The sequence below is a fragment of the Pagrus pagrus genome (assembly GCF_965226575.1).
Source record: "Pagrus pagrus genome assembly, chromosome: 24".
Lineage (NCBI taxonomy): Eukaryota > Metazoa > Chordata > Actinopteri > Spariformes > Sparidae > Pagrus > Pagrus pagrus.
Window position 1 is genome coordinate 15,772,627 of NC_140206.1, and position 23,058 is coordinate 15,795,684.

Genomic DNA, 23,058 nt, shown 5'->3' on the forward strand with positions numbered 1-23,058 from the left:
TCCTTCTAATTACAAATCATATTGCAGTTGTAATATCTGTCAAAAGAATCACAAAATCTGATTTTTTTAAAATCATACTGTGCGGCCCTTTTATTATGTTAATCTAAGATGTCAAGTAAATTCCCAGTGCATTTTAATGAAGACCAAGATTTGGTCATAACACTCTAAGATCTTATAATCTTACACCATCTGATTAAGCAAAGATAAAGGAAAAGTCTGAGTGAAATTTCAGCACATGACAGATCTTTAACTGTCAGTGTTTTTTCTGGGTTTGTGGAACACTTTCATTCACGTATTTGCCAGAAAATTTTACCCCTGAAAAATATGCAGTTTCACATCATTTTGGACAATTATTATATCTTTGTACTATAATGTTAAAAGCTAGAGCAGATAATAAATCAACCACACACAAAAATCGTGGGACCAATTAAAACCAATAATATTTTAATAACATTAAATCTCTTGAAAGGATTTCGCCTTATTTTGTATTACCTCAGTGCAAATGTACCTATATCACTTACATAATCACTGCAGTCTACCAGCACCTGTATGTCACTTTAATTTATTTATCCAAAATATTGCAGAAGCATTGGAACTCTAACTCGGACATGCACATATATCGTAAAAATCCCTCTAACACCACACATCCTTTTATGGTTTTGGATTGTTGTGATCCAGGTGTGATGGTATGTAGTGTAGTGTACTCTTTGAACAAACACCCTCAATCATGAGTCAAAGAGGAGAGTAAATGGTAGCTCAGGAAGTTCAAGTGGTCACTGAGTCACTGATTGAGGCAATGATGATTCCTCAGGTTTTGTTGGATGGATCTTACACATGTGTGTAAGTGACTGTACTTTGATGTTGGTAGTAAATGCAGGTCAAAGGTCATATTGTAAAACAGTACATCTACAGAGCTTGTAGAAAGGTGCAGAATAAAAATACCTCTTCCTTAAAAACATTATTATGATTGTGAATCAATCATTTTACATAGTTTGTCAGGTCCAGAATTATTGTTTTGTTTATCCCTGTGTTAGAATTCAGTGGTTTCAGCAAGCCAGTATAATACTGTTGGAATCATGTAGTATCTGTATATAGGAGGAGAGGAAGTTGTAGTGGTTTTGTTTATAACTGTGGTTACAGGAGGATGAGAAGTTGTAGTGGTTGTAACAGAATTCTGAGTATTACTGATTGTAGCAGCAATTGCATTACTGATAGCAGTGATGGGTAGTACTATAGCAAGTAGTAACAGTAGCCTAAAACCAAATCTAGCAGTAGTACTAATGAATAATAAGCTCATAAGTTAAATTAGAATTTTACAATTTATTGTACTTAAAAGTCTGGTCATAGAGCACTGACTGATGACTTATGTAAATCTTTCATTAAACAAACTTCCTCTTTGTATCTTCCTGTGTTTTTCCTCTGGTAGCTCTTTTTTGTGAGGATGTGCAGGTGTAGAGTTAAGACAATATGACTTGGTGTATCACACACACAAAAATACGCACAGGTACACTCACGCACGTACCAGTACAAATGCTGAGTCTTAAAGTTCACTGACTCTGATTAATTCCAGCAGTGCTGGCATTAATGTGGTATGTGGTTTTTGATTCATTGTGTGTGTGTGGTTACAAAGCAGTGAGGACTTCAGGGGTCAGAGCACTAAATCCCCAGGAGACGAACACACACACAGACAGTTTGCTTTATAGACTGGCTTGGTTTTGGCTAATTAGTATTCATTCCTCCTATCTCTGGTAATGCCAGAGTGACTTGCTGTTTAACCTCCACACACACAACAGGAGCACAATCACAACATTTATATTAAACAGTGACTGTATAATTTCTCTGGACTTCAAAAGCTGAAACGAGACTGTTCTTCTATTTAGAAAAGCAGCATTGCCTATACAAAAAAGAGGACTGACTTACTGTAAGTCTGGAAGCTCATGAAAAGATTGTTTAAATTTTGTGTTAAAACATGGCTATGTTTGCCTGAAAACACAGGGTCAGATAAAGGTCACTGCAAACCAACTAATCAAGGTCTTCCTAGTTCATGTATTCGATTAATGGGAACTTGCGAAACAACAAAAAACTTTTTTTCAATGAAGAATCGCTAATTTTCAAAAATTAATATCTGCACTAGTTTAACTTTCTTGCAACCAAATTTTGATTATGCGTAGTGTAAATAGTTCTATCACATATAGATGTTTTTTGGTCCTGCAAAAGTGATTGTCACAGATCTCGTAAATTTAATAAAAATCTTTAAGACATTTTTACTATATGTTTATCTATATTTTTTATAGATTTATTTTAATTTCCTTGAAACTTATTACAGACATACACAAAATTAAATATGTTGTATTACTCTTACTATTACTATTTTTGAAAATGGCAAATTTTCATACATTTTCACTGGCTGTAATATCACATTCAGTGGTTTTATTTCATAGGTGCATATTTGTACTGTATTGACTTTTTTTTTTATCTTGTGTGATATCTTGTGTTTTTCACTGGGTTCAGGAAATAAAAAGTACAGCTTGTAATGGCTTGGTTTGTTGCATAATAGATGATGTCATCTTGTTCTCTGTGTTTGGACAAAGTATTATATTAGTGCACAATTTCAAACTCGTCTGAACTTATTAAAAATACTCACTTTGGGATGGCGGCCCACTCGACTTACAATCCCAAAGCATCAGTATATGACAAGTAGGCAAACTTAATGCATCAGTATGTGATGAGTTTGGAGTGAGACTGTAGAAAATCTACTTTCTTACAAATTGGACCTTTTTAAATAATATCCAAAGGTCTACTAGCTTTTTAAACCGTATCCCATAGTCTTCATCAGCATATGGAGCTCAGCTGACATTTCTGTCTTAAAGGTTAAGCATGAAACTTCAATCATTAGCTTGGAAATGGTAGCTGCCAAGACACCCCAAACTTGGGGTCAATTTAATTTCAGTATTATTTTCACCATATCCCACACTCTCCATCTGTGGGTGTCAACATTTCCAAGTCACTCATAAATAGGGCTGACCAAACGCTTTGAAGCATCGAAGCTCCTACTGTTACCATGGTAATTGACATCCAAGTCCATATTAGAGTGCTTTGGGGCATTTTTAAAGAACTATTCTTATATATTTTTTAGAAGAGGATTGGCTGAACCAAAAAAGAGGAAAAAGAATGATAAAAAGCATGAGATGAAACTCCCATGGCAGGTAATTAGTCTTAAAAACCACATACATAATAACCATGCATGAGCACATGATACAAGCGTTATGAACAGTGAACTGACAACCATCCTTGCTCAAAAGTATTCGTGCTCCACATGCACAACGCAGTCCCTTGTTTAAATGTGCGCAAAAGCTCAAATTGACATTGGACACTTTGAAGGTTGGGACAGAATAGACAGTGGCTGATGTCTCCCCTCCTATCTGCGTCTCTCATTAGTTAATAATGACCACCAGAAATGGTATTCAAGACAGCTCTACATAAAGAACTGTTGTGACTGTTTTCTTTGACATTTTCCTTGCTTCCCCAACCTCATGAATTTCTATCAGATTATTTGGATATCAAACACTTCAGCATCGATTTTTCATACAGGCAGAATTAAAAATATAAACTACTTGGACTCACAGAGCTGGGATTGGCTGCTGACGGTCTTAAAAAGCTGCTCTGTGGGCAACTTTTATCAGCCTTTTTGAGCCCAATTTCCCTTTTGGTTTTTACTGACCACTCATTTTTAAACACATACTCTGCTGACTGTTTCCTTCAGTGTGAACACCGTCATGGTTAAAGGTGGAAAGGTGGTGTTTGAAGCTGGATGAGGGTTTATCATTATCTTATTTGGGCTGGCCTGTTGGCCAGGGTGAGGCTGACAGGTGACAGATGGAGAGCACAGCTGGTATTTAATCTGCAACTCAGGTACAGTTACACACACCCAGACCGCTACACACTGATATCAGGACATTCATCAGGATATCACATATACACATAAAGATAACAATATACACAGCGCAGGCAGGTTTAATCTTTTATCCTCTGCATCATTTGTGTTGTGTTATTTTTTCTTTTTTTTTGTGCATGAAGTACATGAAGTACTACATTAGTTAACCACTTTATTGCCCCATAGACTTACCAGCTAACATTCAGTACAAGATCTTTCAGGTGCATACAAAAGACTGTACGTGTTCGCTGCTATTTTTAACCTGCTCCAGTGCCTTTTTTAAATTTTGAGTCCATCTGGAGCAGCGATGAAGAAAATGGTGACTCTGCTAAAGCACTTGGTACCCTGAGAATCTTCACCAATCTCTACATCACTGCATTTATTTACCTTAATCAGCCTTTGAGCCAACACATTTTCCACATAATCTCAGGTGCAGGAGTCAACACGCTATATGTCTGTATTTAATGCCTAGTGGTCTAGTGAAGGGGACAGGATTTTTCTTATCTCCACAGCTCAGTCGCTGCCGAGTGATAACACACACTCGTGCAGGGTGTGTGTTCAATCATGTTTGCACATGCAAACCTGGTATTTGACACATAATTCAGATGTGTGTAAAGTAGATGTGTTTGTGACGGTATCGCAGTGAGCAGGTTGTCCCAGCTTTTGATGAGACTTGTTTTCACTGCTGCCTGTTGCAGTGTGAGATAAGATACTTTGGTCATCAGTGGAACAACAGCTCAGCCTTTAAAGCTGCACACAAACAATAGTTATTTGTGTGTGGCAGTGATTTTTGCAGTGTCCTGTAAATGTTATCTCGACTTGCCAGGCATCGTACAGCACTATGTACAGTGTTACTGCAACGTGTGAATACCATTCTGATTCTGTTGTCTGAAATTCATACAGTAAGCTTCCAACAGTGTGTTAGTTAATACTCCTGAGTACACACTAAGCCAGATTTGAAAATACATTTATTCCTCTCTGTTTTCCTCTGCTAGGTTGTGTCAGTTTTATAATACAGCTTTTAATCACACATGTACAACTTAAATTCTTTTTGAATTCTTTAGCATTTAAATTACATGCAACATTTAAAAGCATTCCATACAGTGAAAAATGTGTGTCCTGGCTGCTAGTCAACAGGCTCAAAGTACTGTATACAGTCACTATCACACAGTTACACAGTGTTTAAGTACAAACTATAAAAGAAACAATGAGAAAAAAATAGTACAGACTTGTTCTTGAGATCTGATGAAGACAGATAGCTGCTGTTTTGGTGTTTTAGCTTGGGGCAGAGATCTTTATGAAAATTACCTGAAAACACCAGTGTGGATGCACATTTTTGAATGCATACAGCGTTTGACTTGATTCAACGCAAGTTAATTCAATTACTGTGACATTAAACCTTCTCTTTTCTTTTTTTTCCTGAACTAGCCAAAAACTGCACTCAAGTAGAAGTACTCTAACTTTGCAAAAAAAAAAAGGTACTCAAGTAGTAGAAGTAGATGTATTATTGATTATTATTAGTAATCATTCAAAATTCATTATTTTTCGTGTGTCTCTACATTTCTGTCTCTCATCATCAGGCCACACCAATGAGCTTTACTAATGTTAGTCAATAAATGCACGTTTGCAAAACATGAGCTTTAATATTTCCAACACTGCAGAAAGCAGGAGTAGTACAAGTTTTGAAGCTAAAACTTCTTATCATTATCACAACACACACACTTTTTGCTCCCTGGCAATTCAGTGTCAGCATGATTCTCAGATACACTGACTTAAAATCCAGAGCCTGCTGCAGTGTGTGCTGTTCACAGGCGTCAGTAAATATTAGCTGCTAGTGCTATCCCTTCTGTAGCTTCAGCCATCATGCTGCTTGGACAAGTGCATGTGGAGGCGTGACTATGGACTTGGGACCGACTGAGCATTTACAAAGTGGTACAAATGGCAAAATGTCACCAATATAAGATGGAGCAAGAGTATGACTGGTTTTATAAGTTACCAATAAAAGTAACTGGGGGTCAGCGGAGTGCAGGTGCATTTTGTACTAGCTGTAAATGACGTAGATCAATGATTGCCAACCAGGGGAACCTGTAACCCAAGGGGTACTACTGCTTTTTCCACAGGTTTCGTGGAGAGATTGTATTGTAAAAAATTAATTTATAATTTGATTAAATATATATCCACATAACAGCTACAAAATTAATTTAGGTGTGTTTAGTTGTATTATTTGCAATTGAAAGCGTGTGAAATCTATTTAGCAAGTGAGCAGGAGAGACGGAATATTAAAAGTAATGAATAAATAATTGCAAAGGTTAGCTAAAATACATGGATAAATAATTTAAAAGGTTAGCTACGAGGAAGGCTCTGCAGCACATCATTTTTACCCATCTACAAAGCATCAGTGATATCACTGAAGTGAGATGTCTGTACAGAGCCCAGCAGATACTAAAAGATACCACCCACCCCAGCCACAGTCTGTTCACCCTGCTGCCATCTGGCAAAAGATACAGAAGTATCCGCTGCAATACCACCAGACTGTGAAGCAGCTTCATTCATCAGGCTGTGGACTCCTCAATTCATCCTCCACACTCCATTTTATAAAATAGATTGTTTTGTTCTTCAGTGAATTTAGCTTAAAATGACTCAAACCTAGCTTTGTTTTTGAAACTCTAGTGTTGTAAAAATGATAAATAAATATACCTTGTACCATGTACCTTGTAAAAGTAATAATACAAGGTACAGTAATTGTATGAAAACACACAGTACAGTATATATGATTGATAGCGAAATATTTGACACTTTGAAATTAATTCTTTTAGCACATTTGGAACATAACTGATGGCGTTGATGAACTGGTACATTATAAGACTGGGCTGGGGGTCACCCCTTGATAGTAATGGTAATGGTTTAAAATAGTTTTGCTCTGTATTGGTGTGTCCATGTGTGTGTAAGTCATGTTAGAGTCATGTGCTGTGTAATAATTGATTTTTTTTATGGATTCATGTGTTCCTGGCTGTGGAAATTAATTTCCTCTTCAAACAAAACCATTGAAGTCTATCTGACCTAATTGAAACGGGAATTTTAGACGAGAGGATGTCTTTAAAGTTTTCTTTGATCAAAATGACCTCTTTTCTCTCTATTGCTAGTAATACTGTAAGACACATACTGGAACATCACTGAAATTATTTAATTGCTGCTTTGCTTTTGTGGTTGCCTAACCCCCCCCACACACACACCTTGAATGCTCCACATCAAATGTTTTTATTATTGCATATTACATCACTCATTTCTTTTCTGATCACTGAATCTTTCCTCCGTGTCTCTGGTGGTTGGGGTGGGGGAGGGTGGCCGCTTGTTTCAGGAAGTGTGTGTCAGCTGTGTGAGTGGGTGGGTCCGGCTCTTCCTGTTTACAATATGGTCCTCTGTTCCTGATCACAGTGGGGCTTCAGTTTGTGGCTCTCTAATGCTATGTTCAGATCCTGTGGGAATAATCTGTGCAATTTTCAAAGCACTAACATGTTGGCACAATTAAGTAATGATTGAAGTCATTTAGATGTGACGTTTGAAGGTATTACCTGTGGGATGTGTTTCATTGGATGTGCAGTTTTATTTTCTGTAACATTTTAAGTTTAACAGAGAAAATGAAATGCAAAACAGAAACATACACAGGCACAGATTATGACACCGGGATTTAAGTTCTGTTACCTGATATTGAAGACAAAAAGAAAAGTTTTTAAAAAGGCATGAATTGGTGTCCGTTTCCTGAGATTAATTAGATTATAAATCTGTCCTGTATATACAGTGATTCATACATACATGCATTATATACATAGGGGTGAATTTAAACAGCAGCAACAAAACAGTGATGATAATACAGTTGGAATTTTTACATTAAAAGTTTGATACCTTAGAAACTGTACCATCCGCTGTGACCTCATGTGAGCACCAAGCATCAATTGCCTAAAAACAGAGAGTCCACTCCTCCTCATTCCACTGTAGTCCTGCCCTATGTCAGGATGGAGCGTGGTCCTTCTGTTGAGTGCTTGATCTGGGATGTGTGATGGAGACAGGTCTCTGTACAGATGTGGGCACAACAGTTTCTCCCACCTGGAGCAGTCTGACTGGTCAGGTTGGATGGTCAGAAGATGCCTTGGGTAGTGATCATCTCAAAGTCCTCTTCTCTTAATCGAGAACCTTTCTTCTCCAAAGTTGATTGGTGTATTTCTGTCATAGGTAATACTTTCAATAGTAAAGCTGAAAGACTGCTAAAAATGTATTTTTATTTACTGATTATCCAAGGGAGTTTTGACAAAGAAACCCAGTTGGGTTTCTTTGTTTTATATTTTATAACAAAGAAACCCAGTTGGGTTTCTTTGTTGGCTCATCGGAAAGTAAAAAGTATTTTAAGATAATGTTTACAGTCTTAGTTTCACTTCTTTAAAACACAAAACTGCTCTGTTCATATTTGTGTTGGTTCAGGCTCTAACACTTAAACCCTTTTAAACATAATCCAAAATGATCCCAGTTGTATTCTTCTCACTTTGGATGAGTTACCTCATCTTTCTGTCTAAGTGAAGACAGAGAGGAAACACACACACACACACACACACACACACACACACATACTCCACAACTGACAAGAAGAATAGGAGAAGTGAGGTTTGTCATCTATACCGTATACATCCTGTTGACCAGTGACTACAGAGGCCACATTATGTATCATTGTTGGTGTATGCCTGCTCTCATACATGTTTGATGTCGCAGGGATGTGTTTGCCTCTGTGTGCTTGCCTGAGTGTGTGTGTGCGCTCCCTATGCTTTCTACTAACACAGCTTTAAGGAAAGTGGATGTGGGTGCTGAGTGAGACAGACAGAAACAAAGCCTGTGAGCTCTCTCCATCCCTCTCTCCTGACCACAAATGTTTCCCTTCCAACTATAAATACTCCCCCGAAACCTGCCGCGTCCTGTAACATGAAACGCGGCTAAAAGTAATTATCAAGGTCCAGAATAGCCCAAAGTCTCCGATTACATCCAAAGGCTAAAGGCCCAGGCTAATATAGGGGAAATTTATTTTATAAGGCCAGCATTTATTTTGTGAAGATGCTATTTTATTTGATTAAACACAGACAGGCTTTCATGTAAAAAGCTCAAATCCGGATGAAAGCTAAACATAATCGATAGGAGAGAGATCGTCTGCTTAGAGGCCATCCAGGTTGTGATGAGAGATGGAGAGGGAAGGGGTGAGAAAACCGATAAAGCTGCATTACGGACAAAGTGGAAGAGATGACAGGAAGAGAAGAGGCCCACTGATTTTCTGTCAGTGCCATCTTTCTTCGTTCAATGTCTGGTCAACACTGATTAATCATAGTTATTATACTGCTATTTATGTGATAGAGTAGTGATTATTAGATTATTATTAGACCAATTTGAGGATTATCATTATTATGCAAATGGTGTACGTGACAATGGGAAAGGTGTACGTACTGTTGAGATCATGGTCAACCGACCATAAAAAAACAGGTCAACTCTTTCTATAAGACACTTCAGATACACGGTCAAAAATCAAATGGTATTTTCTTTTCAGTTTTAGTGTAGATGCGTCAGTTCATTAAGAATCAGTTCTGTGATTGACAGCTGTCATATGAACACATGGAGGACACCAAACCACAACATTCGAAAGTCAGTTGGTGATGATCTTGAAGATTTCGGTTCTGGTTGATTAGGTTTCACATGTATTTACTGGTTGGACAGCAGATGAGGTTTAATACTACAGGTCCCAGAATTCTGGGGCAGCAAACTTGTCGTTTAAATAACTTCCATCATTCTGTGAGCAACCGTGATCTGATTTTAATGTTGCACATAGGATGCAAACAGCAGCGCACGGTGAAATGAGATGCTGACCTCGATGAGAAGTTGGAGATGTGCAGGCTGTGGCCTGTAGCACTTCATCTTACTGTTTAGTGCAGCTGCGCCGTCTTGTTCCATTACCTTGTGCAATATTTCAAACTGATCCAATGTCAACAAAAGCAGAAAATTACAGTTGTAGATGCGTTTTTGATGAATGATTGTGGTAAAAGCTAATTTGACTGACAGATGCATTGCATTTCACATGTTTACTCGTGATTCACCAGTTAAATGCTTTAAATGTGCAGGTGCAACTGTCGCAGATGTTAAGTTTACGGTCACAGTAAATTAACGCAGCATTTTTATTGGAACGTCGCCATTAACACCCAGTTCCTATTACTGCAAATATACAAAATGTTGCATTACTTTCATCAGTGGGCTGTAGGCGCACTAACCATTGTGTTACCTCATTCAGTGATTGATAGCTTCAGATGCCAAATATAAAAAATTTACAATGACATAAAACAGAGAAAGACAGCAGCTTAATTTAAGAGAGGGCGGAAACAACAAATGTCAAGCATATGGGATGAATTGCATACTTGCTTGTGTGTGTGTGTGTGTGTGTATGTGCATTAAGGATTAGCAAGAGACAGGAACAAGGTGCTGCATTCGGGATAAAATACTGAACTTCATGTATTCTATCAATTTACAGTACACCAACTACTGTGCCTGTGTGTTCCTTTGCATGTATGGCTCATTTCCATATGAAGTGTGTAAGAAATGTGTGAGGTGAAGCCACCAGAGTTGGCAGGTGGGAGAGATGAGGAGGAACAGAAACAGTGTGTGGGCGACAGTTCGCAAGCTGTCCATGCTGTCTGGTTTTCATCTCCTCCTTCACTGTAAATCAGATGTCAGTTATTATGGTCAAGTGTCAATACTGTCATTCAAAAAAGTAAAGAACAGGTTGTTGAAGACAGGGAGGAAAGGATGATATACTGAATGTATGTCTTAAAGATGTTCAGTTTTATGTCCCTTGCCTTCAATATTTCATTCCTTGCTCTCCCACTGAGAGTTGGAGGTCACAGGATATAAATAGCCCTCCATCTTAAACGAGGTAATCTTAGAGGAGTGAGTTAACTGGTTACCGTTTGTGAGTGTGAGAGAGAGAGTATAGAAACTGGGCCATGCAGCGCCTTGAAACTCTATCTCATTCACTGGCCACAGATTACTGTCACCTCTTGTTAGCCTTTTTTGAATCTGTGTCTGTGTGTGTGTGTGTGTGTGTGTGTGTGTGTGTGTGTGTGTGTGTGTGTGTGTGTGTGTGTGTGTGTGTGTGTGTGTGTGTGTGTGTGTGTGTGTGTGTGTGTGTGTGTGTGTGTAGACAGACCATTGAGTGATAAATTGAACGACTAATGCCAGGTTTATATGTTGTGCTGCTATTGGACATGTGCAGAAAATGTTTCAGGAATGAGAGAGAGACGGAGAGAAGGAACAGAAAGAGCAAAATAGAGAGAGAGGATAAGATGTGTTGCCCAGGCCTGCCCCTCATTCTGGTTACTGCAGTTATAAATGACCAGATGCTTAAGATGGTTGCAACTTGTTATTCAGTCTTGTTGGACTGAATGACACACACACACACACACACACGCACACACACACACACACACGCACACACACACACACACACACACACACACACACACACACACACACACACAAACACACACACACACTGAAAAAAACAAAATTCCCCAAATTCAGTGGTTCAATTGTGTGTATCAAGCCTGCCTAAAATAATTGCAGCTCAAAGATCTTACTTGCATGATTAAGGTTTAATTGCGGTGTCAGAATACCAAACCATTAGCCTCTCTGGTCTAGTATCTGTTAGTTCGTGTTCAAGTAACTGAGACTAAATGCTCTCTGTTGAAATTAATAGTTATGAAAAGGTAATGGAACGTTTTTAGGGACTTGGGGACCTGTGGAGCTGCTTAAACAGCAGTTGGAAATGTAAAAAGACATGCAGTTCCAACCGGTAAAACTGATGCGTCTGTTCACCGCTAGCCAGCAAAGTTTAGAGGTCGGACATGACAACTGAAGTGCTGAAGGCCTTTGTATGAACAAGTCTTGCCTCGGAGGGGTCAGGTCTTTTGAGTTTCAGCCCCACTGCAATAAGTTCATCTTTAGAGCTCTTTTTGTACCTGAAAATATGCTTAGATATTATTTATTTTCTTAAATGAATAGCATGTAGTGGTTAGCAATTTTAAGCAAAGTTTTTCCAATTGGAGTTAAACTATATAAAGTATTTATGGCACATGATGAAAGACAAATGACAAAAATCCCTTTTTAATTAAATTTGATATGAAAGTCAAACATTCTCAGAATTTAAGCTATCAAGTTTGTATTAAAAACAATGATAATGAGAGGAAAAACAAAAGATGTCGAGAGCGAAAGCCTTCAGGTGTTATTAGTCTTTATAAGTCTTTGTATGAGTGGGAGTGTGTGCGAGTGCGCGCATGTGTGTGTATTCTGCATTCCAGTCTAAGTCACATGCAGGTCTGTGTATCTGTGGTAACAAAAGCTCTCATTCATGGAGGAGAAATTACCCATGCATTCTAACTCTCTGTAAACGTCTGCAAGTCTGTTTCTGTGTGTCACACAGTATTCTGTTATTAGTGTGTAGGAGTGTTTTGATTGGGTATGTGTAATGTGTAAATGTATAGGATCATCATACGTACATTTTCTTATCACCAATAAAAAACCTTGATAGTCTAACTGCGTTTGGTTTTCCAGATAGAAAATTAGACAGTGTCGATACAAAACTTCACACTCTGAACCACACTGCATACCACCTACCAAATACTACTCAAAATGAAAACTGACAAACATGTGTACGTCACTCAAAATTGTTTTTGTCTGTCTGTGCAGTGTGTTGGTGAGGAGAACTGGGTGGACAGCAGGACGGTTTACATAGGACAGAAGGAGCCTCCTCCAGGAACTGAGGCTTTTATACAACAAAGATTCCCTGACAACAGAATAACCTCCTCCAAGGTCAGTGAAAACACACACACATAAACACAAAAGTCAAAACACACTTCATTAAGATCTTTCTGAAATGTCGTTGATAGTAGAACTCAAATACATGGAAGAAAAGAACAGTTTTTAATAAAGCATGATTTAAGTCTGTTAAAAAATACGTGTGGAAATGTGTGTACATTTACAGAAACTTTGACCCATGTGTACATACATTTTGGAGGCAAGGGGAGTTGGCGACAACGATGATGAGGTGGTGAATAGAAGCCATATTGTAGAAATTAGATATGAAAGGCATTATTCTATACATAATGATGCATCTCACACTTGATTTCACTTAATATGATGTTAATTATAGATCCATTATGAACATGCAAACCAGCAGTTGTTTGTAATTGCCTTTGGCGTGAAGTATAAGTATTCCATAAGCACCTTTTAGTTTTAAAAGATAAAAGCCAACTCAAATGTTAAATCAATATTTGATCAGCGCTGTCTCAACATCACATTCACCCCCTCGGGTCAGGCGCACACTGACAGCACAGGAGACAGCGTGGTGGCTGCCACACACACTACATGATGTTGACTGAGGCTACATGTTGTCTTTGCTGTAGGCAGGTATTAACTAAACACAGTTCACTAGGCTGGTCTTCCCAAGCGAATGCGCAGTGATAGTATCATCTATTACAATATTTTGGCAGGACAATATTGTGATACAAAATTTTAAGCCTGGTGTGAATGAATATTAATTAGGGGCAATTCACTGACAGTTTAGAGGCAACTATGGCTGTTACATGAAACTTGCATAAAGGTGTGCCACATTTCAAGTTGATTGTGAGTTATAAAGGGAAACCGGCGTAGGATGTGCGTGTGCACTGTGCTATAAATCTAAATATTTCTGTGCCTAAGCACTTCCTGTATGTGGTCTGTATGCCACCTTTTGATGTGAATCCTACACACAGTTTTACAAATGAGGTTCCAGGTGATTTTAGACGAGTAGGTTGTATGTATTTAAAAGACTCAACATTATCTGTTTAGGCATATTAGCCAGTGGTTTATTCATTGTTTTGTAGTTTTGCAAAAAAGTCTTTATGACTGAGGTTAATGATAGATGATAGATATTTGTATTGTGGTACTGGATTGTATCTGAAGTCCTACGAAACGCCCCGTCCTCCTCATTTAATGTAATATTAATTAAAAAGCCTCTTTATCATCTACTTTATTCAAACACTGTCCTTATAGCCACATACTGTCTTCATGTTTAGTCTGTTTGGAAGTTCTTGTTGCCACTTCATACATCTACCATTTAAACACTGACATTCAATAAATTGTTGACTGTCTCATGTTTCCAGTACACGTTTTGGAACTTCATCCCCAAGAATATGTTTGAGCAGTTCAGGAGAGTGGCTAACTTCTACTTCCTCATCATATTTCTGGTTCAGGTAAAGGCCTTTTTCCATTTACTTTTACATGATTTACAGAATTTTTAGATTATAGTTTTCTGATATTGTTTCTGTAAAGCATGCTTTAACAGCATGTTGTAATTAAACGCTTACAAGAATTATGTTTCAGTTTCTGATTGTTAAATATTTCATAACAGTTTTGGTATTGGTAAACAATATCCAATTGTTAACAACATTGCAACATTGCATTGTTGCATTTATGTAATTGTGTGTTATGTCATTAGATCCATAATGACCTTATGTAAAGATGTTTTTTCCATGGTACTCATTTGGTAACAATATCAAAACTATGAACCATGACACGAACAGTTCCTTTAATTGATGAGCTGAGTGACCAGTCAAATAAAAATCAAGTAGGAACAACATGTAACACAAATAAAAATCATAATAATGATAAAATATTAATACTTTGCATGAAGAAAACAAATCAGACATGAAAGGAACCATTCACCCAAAAATGAAAATTTGGTCATTATCTACTTACCCCCATGCTGTTGGAAAGTCTGGTGAAACTGGTGAAAGCAGCTTTTAAAAGAACCATAGCTTGTTTGTGAAGAGGAGATAAACTCCATCAGTATCTTTGCACTTGTTATTACCTCCATGCAGAGGCCTGTTAAGGTTTGATATTATTTAGTGCTCCTTTTCAAGATATGATTTTTGCTTTAAATCCATGTCCATAATTTAATTGTGTCTCTTTGTTTCACTTCAGTTGATCATTGACACTCCCACCAGTCCGATTACCAGCGGGCTGCCGCTCTTCTTTGTCATCACAGTCACCGCCATTAAACAGGTGAGACCCACACGTTTTCATGACCAGTTTACTCTCACTTCACTTTGCTGTATTGGCAGTGACATTAAACACTATACCTCTGGCAAAACCTACACATACGTGCTCACACACACACACACACACACACACACACACACACACACACACACACACACACACACACACACGATGACATCTCCGTCTCTGTTTCTCTTTGTCAGGGTTATGAGGACTGGCTGAGACACAAAGCAGACAACTCTGTCAACCAGTGTCCTGTCCACGTGGTGCAACATGGGAAGGTGGTCCGCAAACAAAGTCGCAAGCTCAGGGTATGTGATTGTGTGAGTTTGTGTCCTTGTGTGTGTGAGTGGGATAAATCACTCTCACCCCATATAACATGAACAGACCACTGGTGCATTTGTTTTATGGGCCCATGCCAAGGGATTTTCCAGCAACTAAGCTTTCTCTGTAACTGTGTGTGTGTCTATCTGTGTGTATTGAATTTAGCAGTTTAGCTTTTAGCGGTAACAATAATATATGTTATGTAATATATTGAGAGAGTGAAATAGGAGCTAAAATATCAGACAGAGGATCTGTTACAGGATCAGCATTCCTGTTAGAGAGCAAATATTTGTGAGTGTTAGCTTATGTTAAAGGGTTCTTTAAAGGCGAGAAGGTTAGCTTGTTAGGCAAACAGCATCACTAATGCAGTTTCTGCTAATGCAAATGGGATAAGTGACATGCTACACTAAAAGACTCTACATCTACAGAAGGGTTTTTTAAATTTTTTTTTATCCAGAGCCTATTGGACAGTGAGTAGCTGTAATGCATTAATGTATCCACTCTTTTATCCCTCTTTAAATCACTTAGTAATCTCAACTAAAGAAATGCAAAGGGTTGACACAAATTTCACCCTATGCTGCCTCCTCTCTCTATGTCCCAGGTTGGAGATGTCGTCCTGGTGAAAGAAGATGAGAGTTTCCCTTGCGACCTCATTCTTCTGTCCTCGTCTCGAGATGATGGGACCTGCTTTGTCACTACAGCCAGTCTGGATGGAGAGAGCAGCCACAAGGTGTGTATGTGTTTAATAATGTACAGGATAGTATGTTCACTTTATCTAGCCTGACAGTTTTATGGCTGCCAGGTCTCATTGCAATGGTCTTAAATGTTTACGGTACATTTAATGGTGTCTCCGATTTAATATGATAATTAAGCTCCGGAGTGTAACAGTATATAGACCAAATGGTTGACATTGCACTAACAACAACAGTCATAGCAGGTAGACAACTGGTGGTTGATTTGTGTTGTGGAAATGGGTAAAAGCGGCAAACTTGTATATGTCTGTTCCCACTTTGAGCTGTATCTGTAACGGGATACCACAGGACAATTTCCATCCATGTTTGTGCAACCTAAACAGGTTTGCCAACATTTAGTCTGGCGATTCAGTTGCGAATAAGATTGTAGAGACTGTAAGACTGTATCGTAAACAAACACTGATTGGTTATATTGTATTTAACTAAACTGTAACCTCTTTGTGCCTTTGCTTCTCTTGCCTTCCTCTGTTCCTCCATCTACTTCTTTGTCACTCTCCTTTCCCCATTCACCCTCCCTACATCTCTCCCTCAATCATCACCACACCACCATTCCTTCCTCCCATCTCTCTAAATCCTCTTTCATGTTCTCCTTTTTTGCTCTTGTCTCTTCATTTTTGTCTCTTTTCTGCCCTCACCTCCCTCTTCCTCTCCTTTATTCACCCATCCATTCTCTCCTTCCTCTCCATTTGTCTTCCCTCCTCCCCTGCTAGACATACTACGCGGTTCAGGACACCAAAGCTTACAATACAGAGAAGGAAATTGACTCCATCCACGCTACTATAGAATGTGAACAACCACAGCCGGACCTGTACAAGTCAGTACAACACACATACACATGCACAAAACTAAAAAAACACACTGTCAAATAAATATCTCACTTCTTTCCTGTTACCTTCCTCTTACACAGATTTGTTGGCCGTATCAACATTTACATGGACAGTGAGCCAGTGGCCAGGTAACCTAAAGCCCTAACATATCTCAATCAACTAAATCTGAGTTCCAGAATACAGTTAACTCAGAATCCAGAGTCCAGAAATTGGTTTCCATCATGTATGCTAAAATAGGAATGGAATTTTGGTTGTTCAGTTCAATAACTTCAGAGCTAGGACTTGGAAAAGAATACAGCTATGACACCTACACAATAAGAGTGATGATGCAGTCTGAATTATGACTTGTTGCGTGTTTGCAGGCCGTTAGGATCAGAGAACTTGCTGCTCCGAGGAGCCACACTCAAGAACACAGAGTTCATTTATGGTAACATCACCTCAAATACACTAATATACTTGAAGAAAAACAAACTATTCACCTCTGTCTGACAAAAAGGTCTATTTACAAGTATTTCCTGGAGCTTTCAGCTGCTTTTCACTGTCTTCCTCAGTGAATGGATTTACTCAGTTGTCATCAATTGATCCAAGTATAAAAGTTTGCTCATGTGATAACAAGGGCTTGTATATGGTTGCATACCATTCACTGACTGAGAGATGTGATTGAAAGCTCTGGAAAAGCTACTAAATGAATCTTGAGTTAAAATTTTGTTTTGTCAAACTGCTGGTCAAGAATTAACGCTCTCCCTCCTTTAGCGGTTGCCATCTACACTGGCATGGAAACCAAGATGGCACTCAACTACCAGTCCAAGTCTCAGAAACGATCCGCAGTGGAAAAGTAAGCTCATCTCTCTCTTTCATTTTAATTTACAAATTATAAACCAGCCAGTGGGAGAACACGCATGAATTGACATCCCTGTGCATGTTTCACAGTCTTTGGCAGCATCCTTTTTCTCACTGACAACCAGCTTAGATAATCACTATTTTTCATCCATCCCTCCATCCATCTCTGCATTTCCTCAGTATTCACTGACTGAGAGTCCTTGTGTCTCTGGCTCACTGCGCTTACTGGATCACATTCTTTCCATCTGGCGTTGACATGCATCTTATATCCAGATGGCCTGTAGATCTGACTGACTGTAGGTGGATTACATTTACACTTGGTACATTTTTTTTTTTAGTGTTCATCAGAATCAAAATCAGAAATACTTTGTTGATCCCCAAGGGGAAAGTGGTACGTTACAGTAGCTGTTTCTAGAATAGAAATGCTGGCCAAATACCTGTCAGGCAGCCTCCATAGTTAGTTTGGATGGTTGCACTGTCCTTGTTATGATTTATGGAGACATTGTATTCAGATTTTTGTTCTGGTTTCCCTCGATGATTTGTGGATTTTACTGATAAACAGATGGCTTTACTTGCTGCTAAAGTAACTGCTAACAGTGGCTGTACTGGGCTTCAAGTGAACACACTGGTGTCACGACCAGACAAAAACTCAGACACTGGCCAGTTTGTAAACCACTTCAGAAGTGAATTCTTTGTTGTCAGAGTTTATGAGCTGTTATTAGCGGCTAGCATTAGCGGTCCTATTAGCTGACTAGGCACCGGGTTGCCAGAAGCCATACCTGGCAAGAAAACCACCTGAGTACTGTATTCCGGTCGTCAAATTGGCAACCTTTGGTCTCAGATGCTGCTGTGTGTGGCCGTGTTCGGCAAGCCCTCTAATCACTTAATCGACCCGTGTCATGTCCCCTGGGAGTTCATGGTCGGGCAGGTTCGCTACTATCAATATCCTCGACAAGTGCCTCCCTACCTGACTGTTTTTACAGGAAACGCCACAATGGGTTTGCAGTAGTATTTACGAGCAGAGAATTGACTCACAGTTCGTACAGCTACGGAAAGCCCCAAGGTGAAAATCATTCTCAGTCACTAGCCACATTTCGGAAGCCCGAGATCCCAAATTGATTTGAAAACACATTGTTCTTTTTTGTTCACAGTTCTTTCAAATCTACTGTCTAATGTAATAGTCCACATTGACACTTATTGACATAAGGCATTTCTTGTTGTCTCCCCTTGTAGGTCAATGAATGCTTATCTGGTGGTCTACCTGTGCATCCTCATCAGCAAGGCCCTCGTCAACACGGTGATGAAGTACGTGTGGCAGGCCGACCCCAACAGAGACGAGCCCTGGTACAACGACAGGACTGAAACAGAGAGACAGAGACATATCGTGAGTCTGTTCATTACAGTCCCTCAATCTGGAAAGAAATCTTCTTCATCCCTGCTTTGCCTTCTCATACGCCTCCTTCTCCTGTTCCTCAGGTGATCAGGGCGTTCACAGACTTCCTGGCCTTCATGGTTCTTTTCAACTACATCATCCCCGTCTCCATGTATGTCACGGTGGAGATGCAGAAGTTCCTGGGCTCCTATTTCATTATGTGGGATGATGAGATGTTTGACGAGGAGCTGGGAGAGAGAGCTATGGTCAACACGTCAGACCTGAACGAGGAGCTGGGACAGGTGGCAAAGAACACTACTTACATAACTGTACTGTACAGAGAAGTCAATTAGAAATTGAAAAATACGAGCTGCTATGAATGGACTTGGAATACAATAAATGAGATTGTTTACTGTAGTAAATTGTGAGATAAACACAGACACACATTATCCTTCAGTAACACTTATCCTGCTCTATTTCCAGGTGGAGTATGTGTTTACAGACAAGACAGGGACTCTAACAGAGAACAACATGGAGTTCATAGAGTGCTGTGTGGACGGACACGTTTATGTACCTCATGTCATCTGTAACGGACAGGTAACTGATGGATGAATGGATGGAAGTATAATGGATTTTGCTGGTTTTAAGCAGAACAGACCATGAAGGTTGTTTAAAATGGGAACTTTTATTTGTTCCTTTGTTGAAATACATACAGTAGGCTTTATTACTGTATTGTTAATTTACTACACCATTTTTATTAATTAAATGCTCAAATCACAGCAATATCCCATTTAATTCTACATGGAATTATTTTTTAAATTCAACAAAAATGTATGTATTAATTTAATGTACTTATATTGTGTTGTTGCTAGGTGATGCCTGGTGCAGCCAGTATGGACATGATCGACACATCACCAGGTCCTGAAGCCAGGGTAAGTATAGCCTGTGTGTGTGTGTGTGTGTGTGTGTGTGTGTGTGTCTGTGTGTGTGTGTGTGTGTGTGTGTGTGTGTGTGTACGCATTCTAGTAACGCTATGTTGCTGTCCACCACAGGAGCACGAGGAGCTTTTCTTCCGGGCGCTGTGTTTGTGCCACACGGTGCAGGTGAAGGAGGAGGAGACGGTTGACGGCATCAAGCATGGCATCCACCAGGGAAAGTCCACTTCCTTTTACATCTCCTCATCTCCAGACGAGGTGGCGCTGGTGGAGGGCATGAAGAGGTGGAGCATACACACACACAAACATACACACAAAATTCCAGTGACAATCAGACTGTTGAATTTGTGAAAAAAGCTACCTGCACTCACACAGCATTTAAAAAGATTTAGGTTTCATCTCTTTTTTCACTCACACAACAGACACAGTCAGTCAGGTCATTCACTTCATTTCCAGTAACGGTACTTTGTTCTGTGCCTTAGGCTCGGTTTTACCTATCTGAGGCTCAAGGACAGTCACATGGAGATCTTAAATAGAGAGGATGAGATTGAGAGGTGAGTGTGTCCCTTTCAAACAATATTGCTTTTCTTTCTAACCCCCTGCAGCAGTTTTCCTATCAACTTTTCATTCATTTTAGAAGTCATTCATAGCAGATCGAGCACTGCGTGTTATTTTTATGATTTTTAAATTTTTATTTAACACAGAATTCTAAGGACATTATGTATCTTTGTGGCCAGTGTATGAATTTAGAGCAGTGATTAGGGTTGGTCTACACTGCATGTGTATGTGTATTACTATTATATTAGGTCACTGCTGCAGCAAGTGGGTGTAGCCTAGTAACTGCTGAAACCAGCAGCTATAAGTTTAAATACAGAACAGTGATGAACAGAGATGATTGTTTTTGTGATCATCAATGACCATCTCTGTTTTAATTAGAGAGTCTGACCCTTTATTTACTGAACTCTGCTGTGTTTTGTATGTGTTTTGTTTATATATCAGGTTTGAGCTGCTGGAGGTTTTGACATTCGACTCAGTCAGACGGAGGATGAGCGTCATTGTCAGGTCCAGCAGTGGTAATACACATCATGGTTAAAATGCATTCATACGGTTATGTTTATGTGTATGGTATCTCTCTTATACACTTTCCCCATCTTCTTTTTTTGCTGTGTGTCTGTGTGAGCAGGAAGGCTCTACCTGTTCTGTAAAGGTGCAGACTCTGCCATCTTCCCCAGGGTTATATCAGGCAAGGTGGATCAAGTCAGAGCACGGGTGGAGCACAATGCAGTGGTAAGCATACACACACACACCACACACAAACACACACACACACACACACACACACACACACACACACACACACACACACACACACACACACACACACACACACACACACAAACACAAACGATTCTCATAGAATCAAAAATATAGAAAGTATGTCTCTCGCGGAACATTTTTCCCATGATTCACAGTTTCAGATTGTGTGATTTCATTGGTTTCCACAGTTACACCACATTGCCAGAGCGGTGTCCATGGTTACCACATGGCCCTCTTCCATCAAACTGTTGTTCTGTTTTTTTCCATAAAGGGTCCAATGTGGCTTCTAATAAACCAAATTGCCCTGCCGGTTTTCCCTGTTATCTGAGAGACACTGTAGTTGATAAGCATGCAGTCATTATTCTCATTACTCCAGTCCTGCAGTCTGTTGGACTTCTCATCAAAACAACTTTTGTGAAAGAACAATCCACACCAAAGAAAGGATCCACCGTAAAACACTTAAGTGGTTTAAGAGGGTAAGCAGTTTTGACCATGGCGACTGGACTAAGAAGCGTTTGTCTCCCACGTGAACGCCCACAGATTTTGCTCTGCCGTTCACTCACCCAAGTTCACCGTGGTGAACTTTTGGCGGTAGCTGCCTGGCATTGGCTAATCAAATAGAAGGGGATGGGCATCATGGAAATAGACAACATCACGGGTCAGAAGCAAACGTGGAGGAGCTGATAATGTACACGTGATAAATAACACGTGGGCTTTTTGGTGGGTTGCACTTATACTATAATGTTCACCAAACACCTGCCTGCCATTGCAGCCTTGGACCGCAGCTGCAGCAGCAGTAGCAGTAGCAGCCGCTTTTAAAAATGCTTTGCTTTGCTTTGCAGGTAGATGGTTGTCAGGGTGGTTACTGCGGTGGTGTGAAAACCCCTTCAGATTTTTCAGTAGCATTTCAGTTTGTTGGAAATGTAGGAAATAACCAACTGATGTAGAAGTAGGCAGGCTGAGAGGAAATAAACATGGTAACGGCATAACAAAACAGTTCCCAAAATGCAGAACTGAATAGGGCCGGTTGTAACAGAGCGTTAAAGGTGAAGCTTCTATTTCAGTTTACCCATAAAGAAAAAAACTAAATGAAGGAAGTTGTACAGGCAGTGGAAACCAGGTCAGTAAAATCTTCCCTGTTGTGGTTGCAGCTGATGATAAATTGTAGCTTTCAGTGTACACAGAGATCTGTGGTGGGTGTTGTACTGTGAGAATCTAATAGAAAGAGCAGTTGCTGCCCTCACACCACCCACTCACATTCAAGTACCAGAGTCTCGCAAATATCTTATTATATATTTTGCTGTTTGTATAGAAAGTATCATTCGTTCCTGTAATATTCAATTGAGAATCCAAAATCAGAAAATGAAAAAGTAATGTGTTATTTCTTTAATGTTTATGAATGTGATAGAAAAAACAAATAATGCTTTGGTTTTCATGCTTTTGAGTTTGTACTCGGATCAAAAATAGAGCATTAAAAAAAACAGCCCACTGGCCGAATTTGATTTTGATACTTAATTTCTCCAACCCAGAAGTTATTTATTATGGCGTTACTGACTCACACAGCAGGTCTGGCTCAAACACTGCTCTGTTTATGGCAGTTTATGAGCTGTAGCTTCGTTCTTTTAATTTCCTATTTTTG

General features: G+C 39.3%; 1 protein-coding gene across 4 annotated transcripts in view; it reads left to right on the plus strand.

Annotated features, from left to right (window-relative positions):
• Window positions 1-23,058, plus strand: part of atp11a (ATPase phospholipid transporting 11A) — a 62,577-nt gene that overhangs the window by 19,359 nt on the left and 20,160 nt on the right. For all 4 annotated transcript variants that reach the window (XM_084347526.1, XM_084347527.1, XM_084347528.1 and 1 more), the window contains exons 2-18: window positions 12,701-12,823; window positions 14,155-14,244; window positions 14,975-15,055; window positions 15,256-15,363; window positions 15,978-16,106; window positions 16,839-16,942; window positions 17,036-17,083; window positions 17,318-17,382; window positions 17,709-17,790; window positions 19,029-19,179; window positions 19,272-19,469; window positions 19,651-19,764; window positions 20,040-20,099; window positions 20,220-20,386; window positions 20,585-20,656; window positions 21,102-21,175; window positions 21,286-21,389. In XM_084347526.1, the coding sequence (XP_084203652.1) occupies window positions 12,701-12,823; window positions 14,155-14,244; window positions 14,975-15,055; window positions 15,256-15,363; window positions 15,978-16,106; window positions 16,839-16,942; window positions 17,036-17,083; window positions 17,318-17,382; window positions 17,709-17,790; window positions 19,029-19,179; window positions 19,272-19,469; window positions 19,651-19,764; window positions 20,040-20,099; window positions 20,220-20,386; window positions 20,585-20,656; window positions 21,102-21,175; window positions 21,286-21,389 (1,770 nt within the window). The remainder of the gene's footprint in view (window positions 1-12,700; window positions 12,824-14,154; window positions 14,245-14,974; window positions 15,056-15,255; window positions 15,364-15,977; window positions 16,107-16,838; window positions 16,943-17,035; window positions 17,084-17,317; window positions 17,383-17,708; window positions 17,791-19,028; window positions 19,180-19,271; window positions 19,470-19,650; window positions 19,765-20,039; window positions 20,100-20,219; window positions 20,387-20,584; window positions 20,657-21,101; window positions 21,176-21,285; window positions 21,390-23,058) is intronic.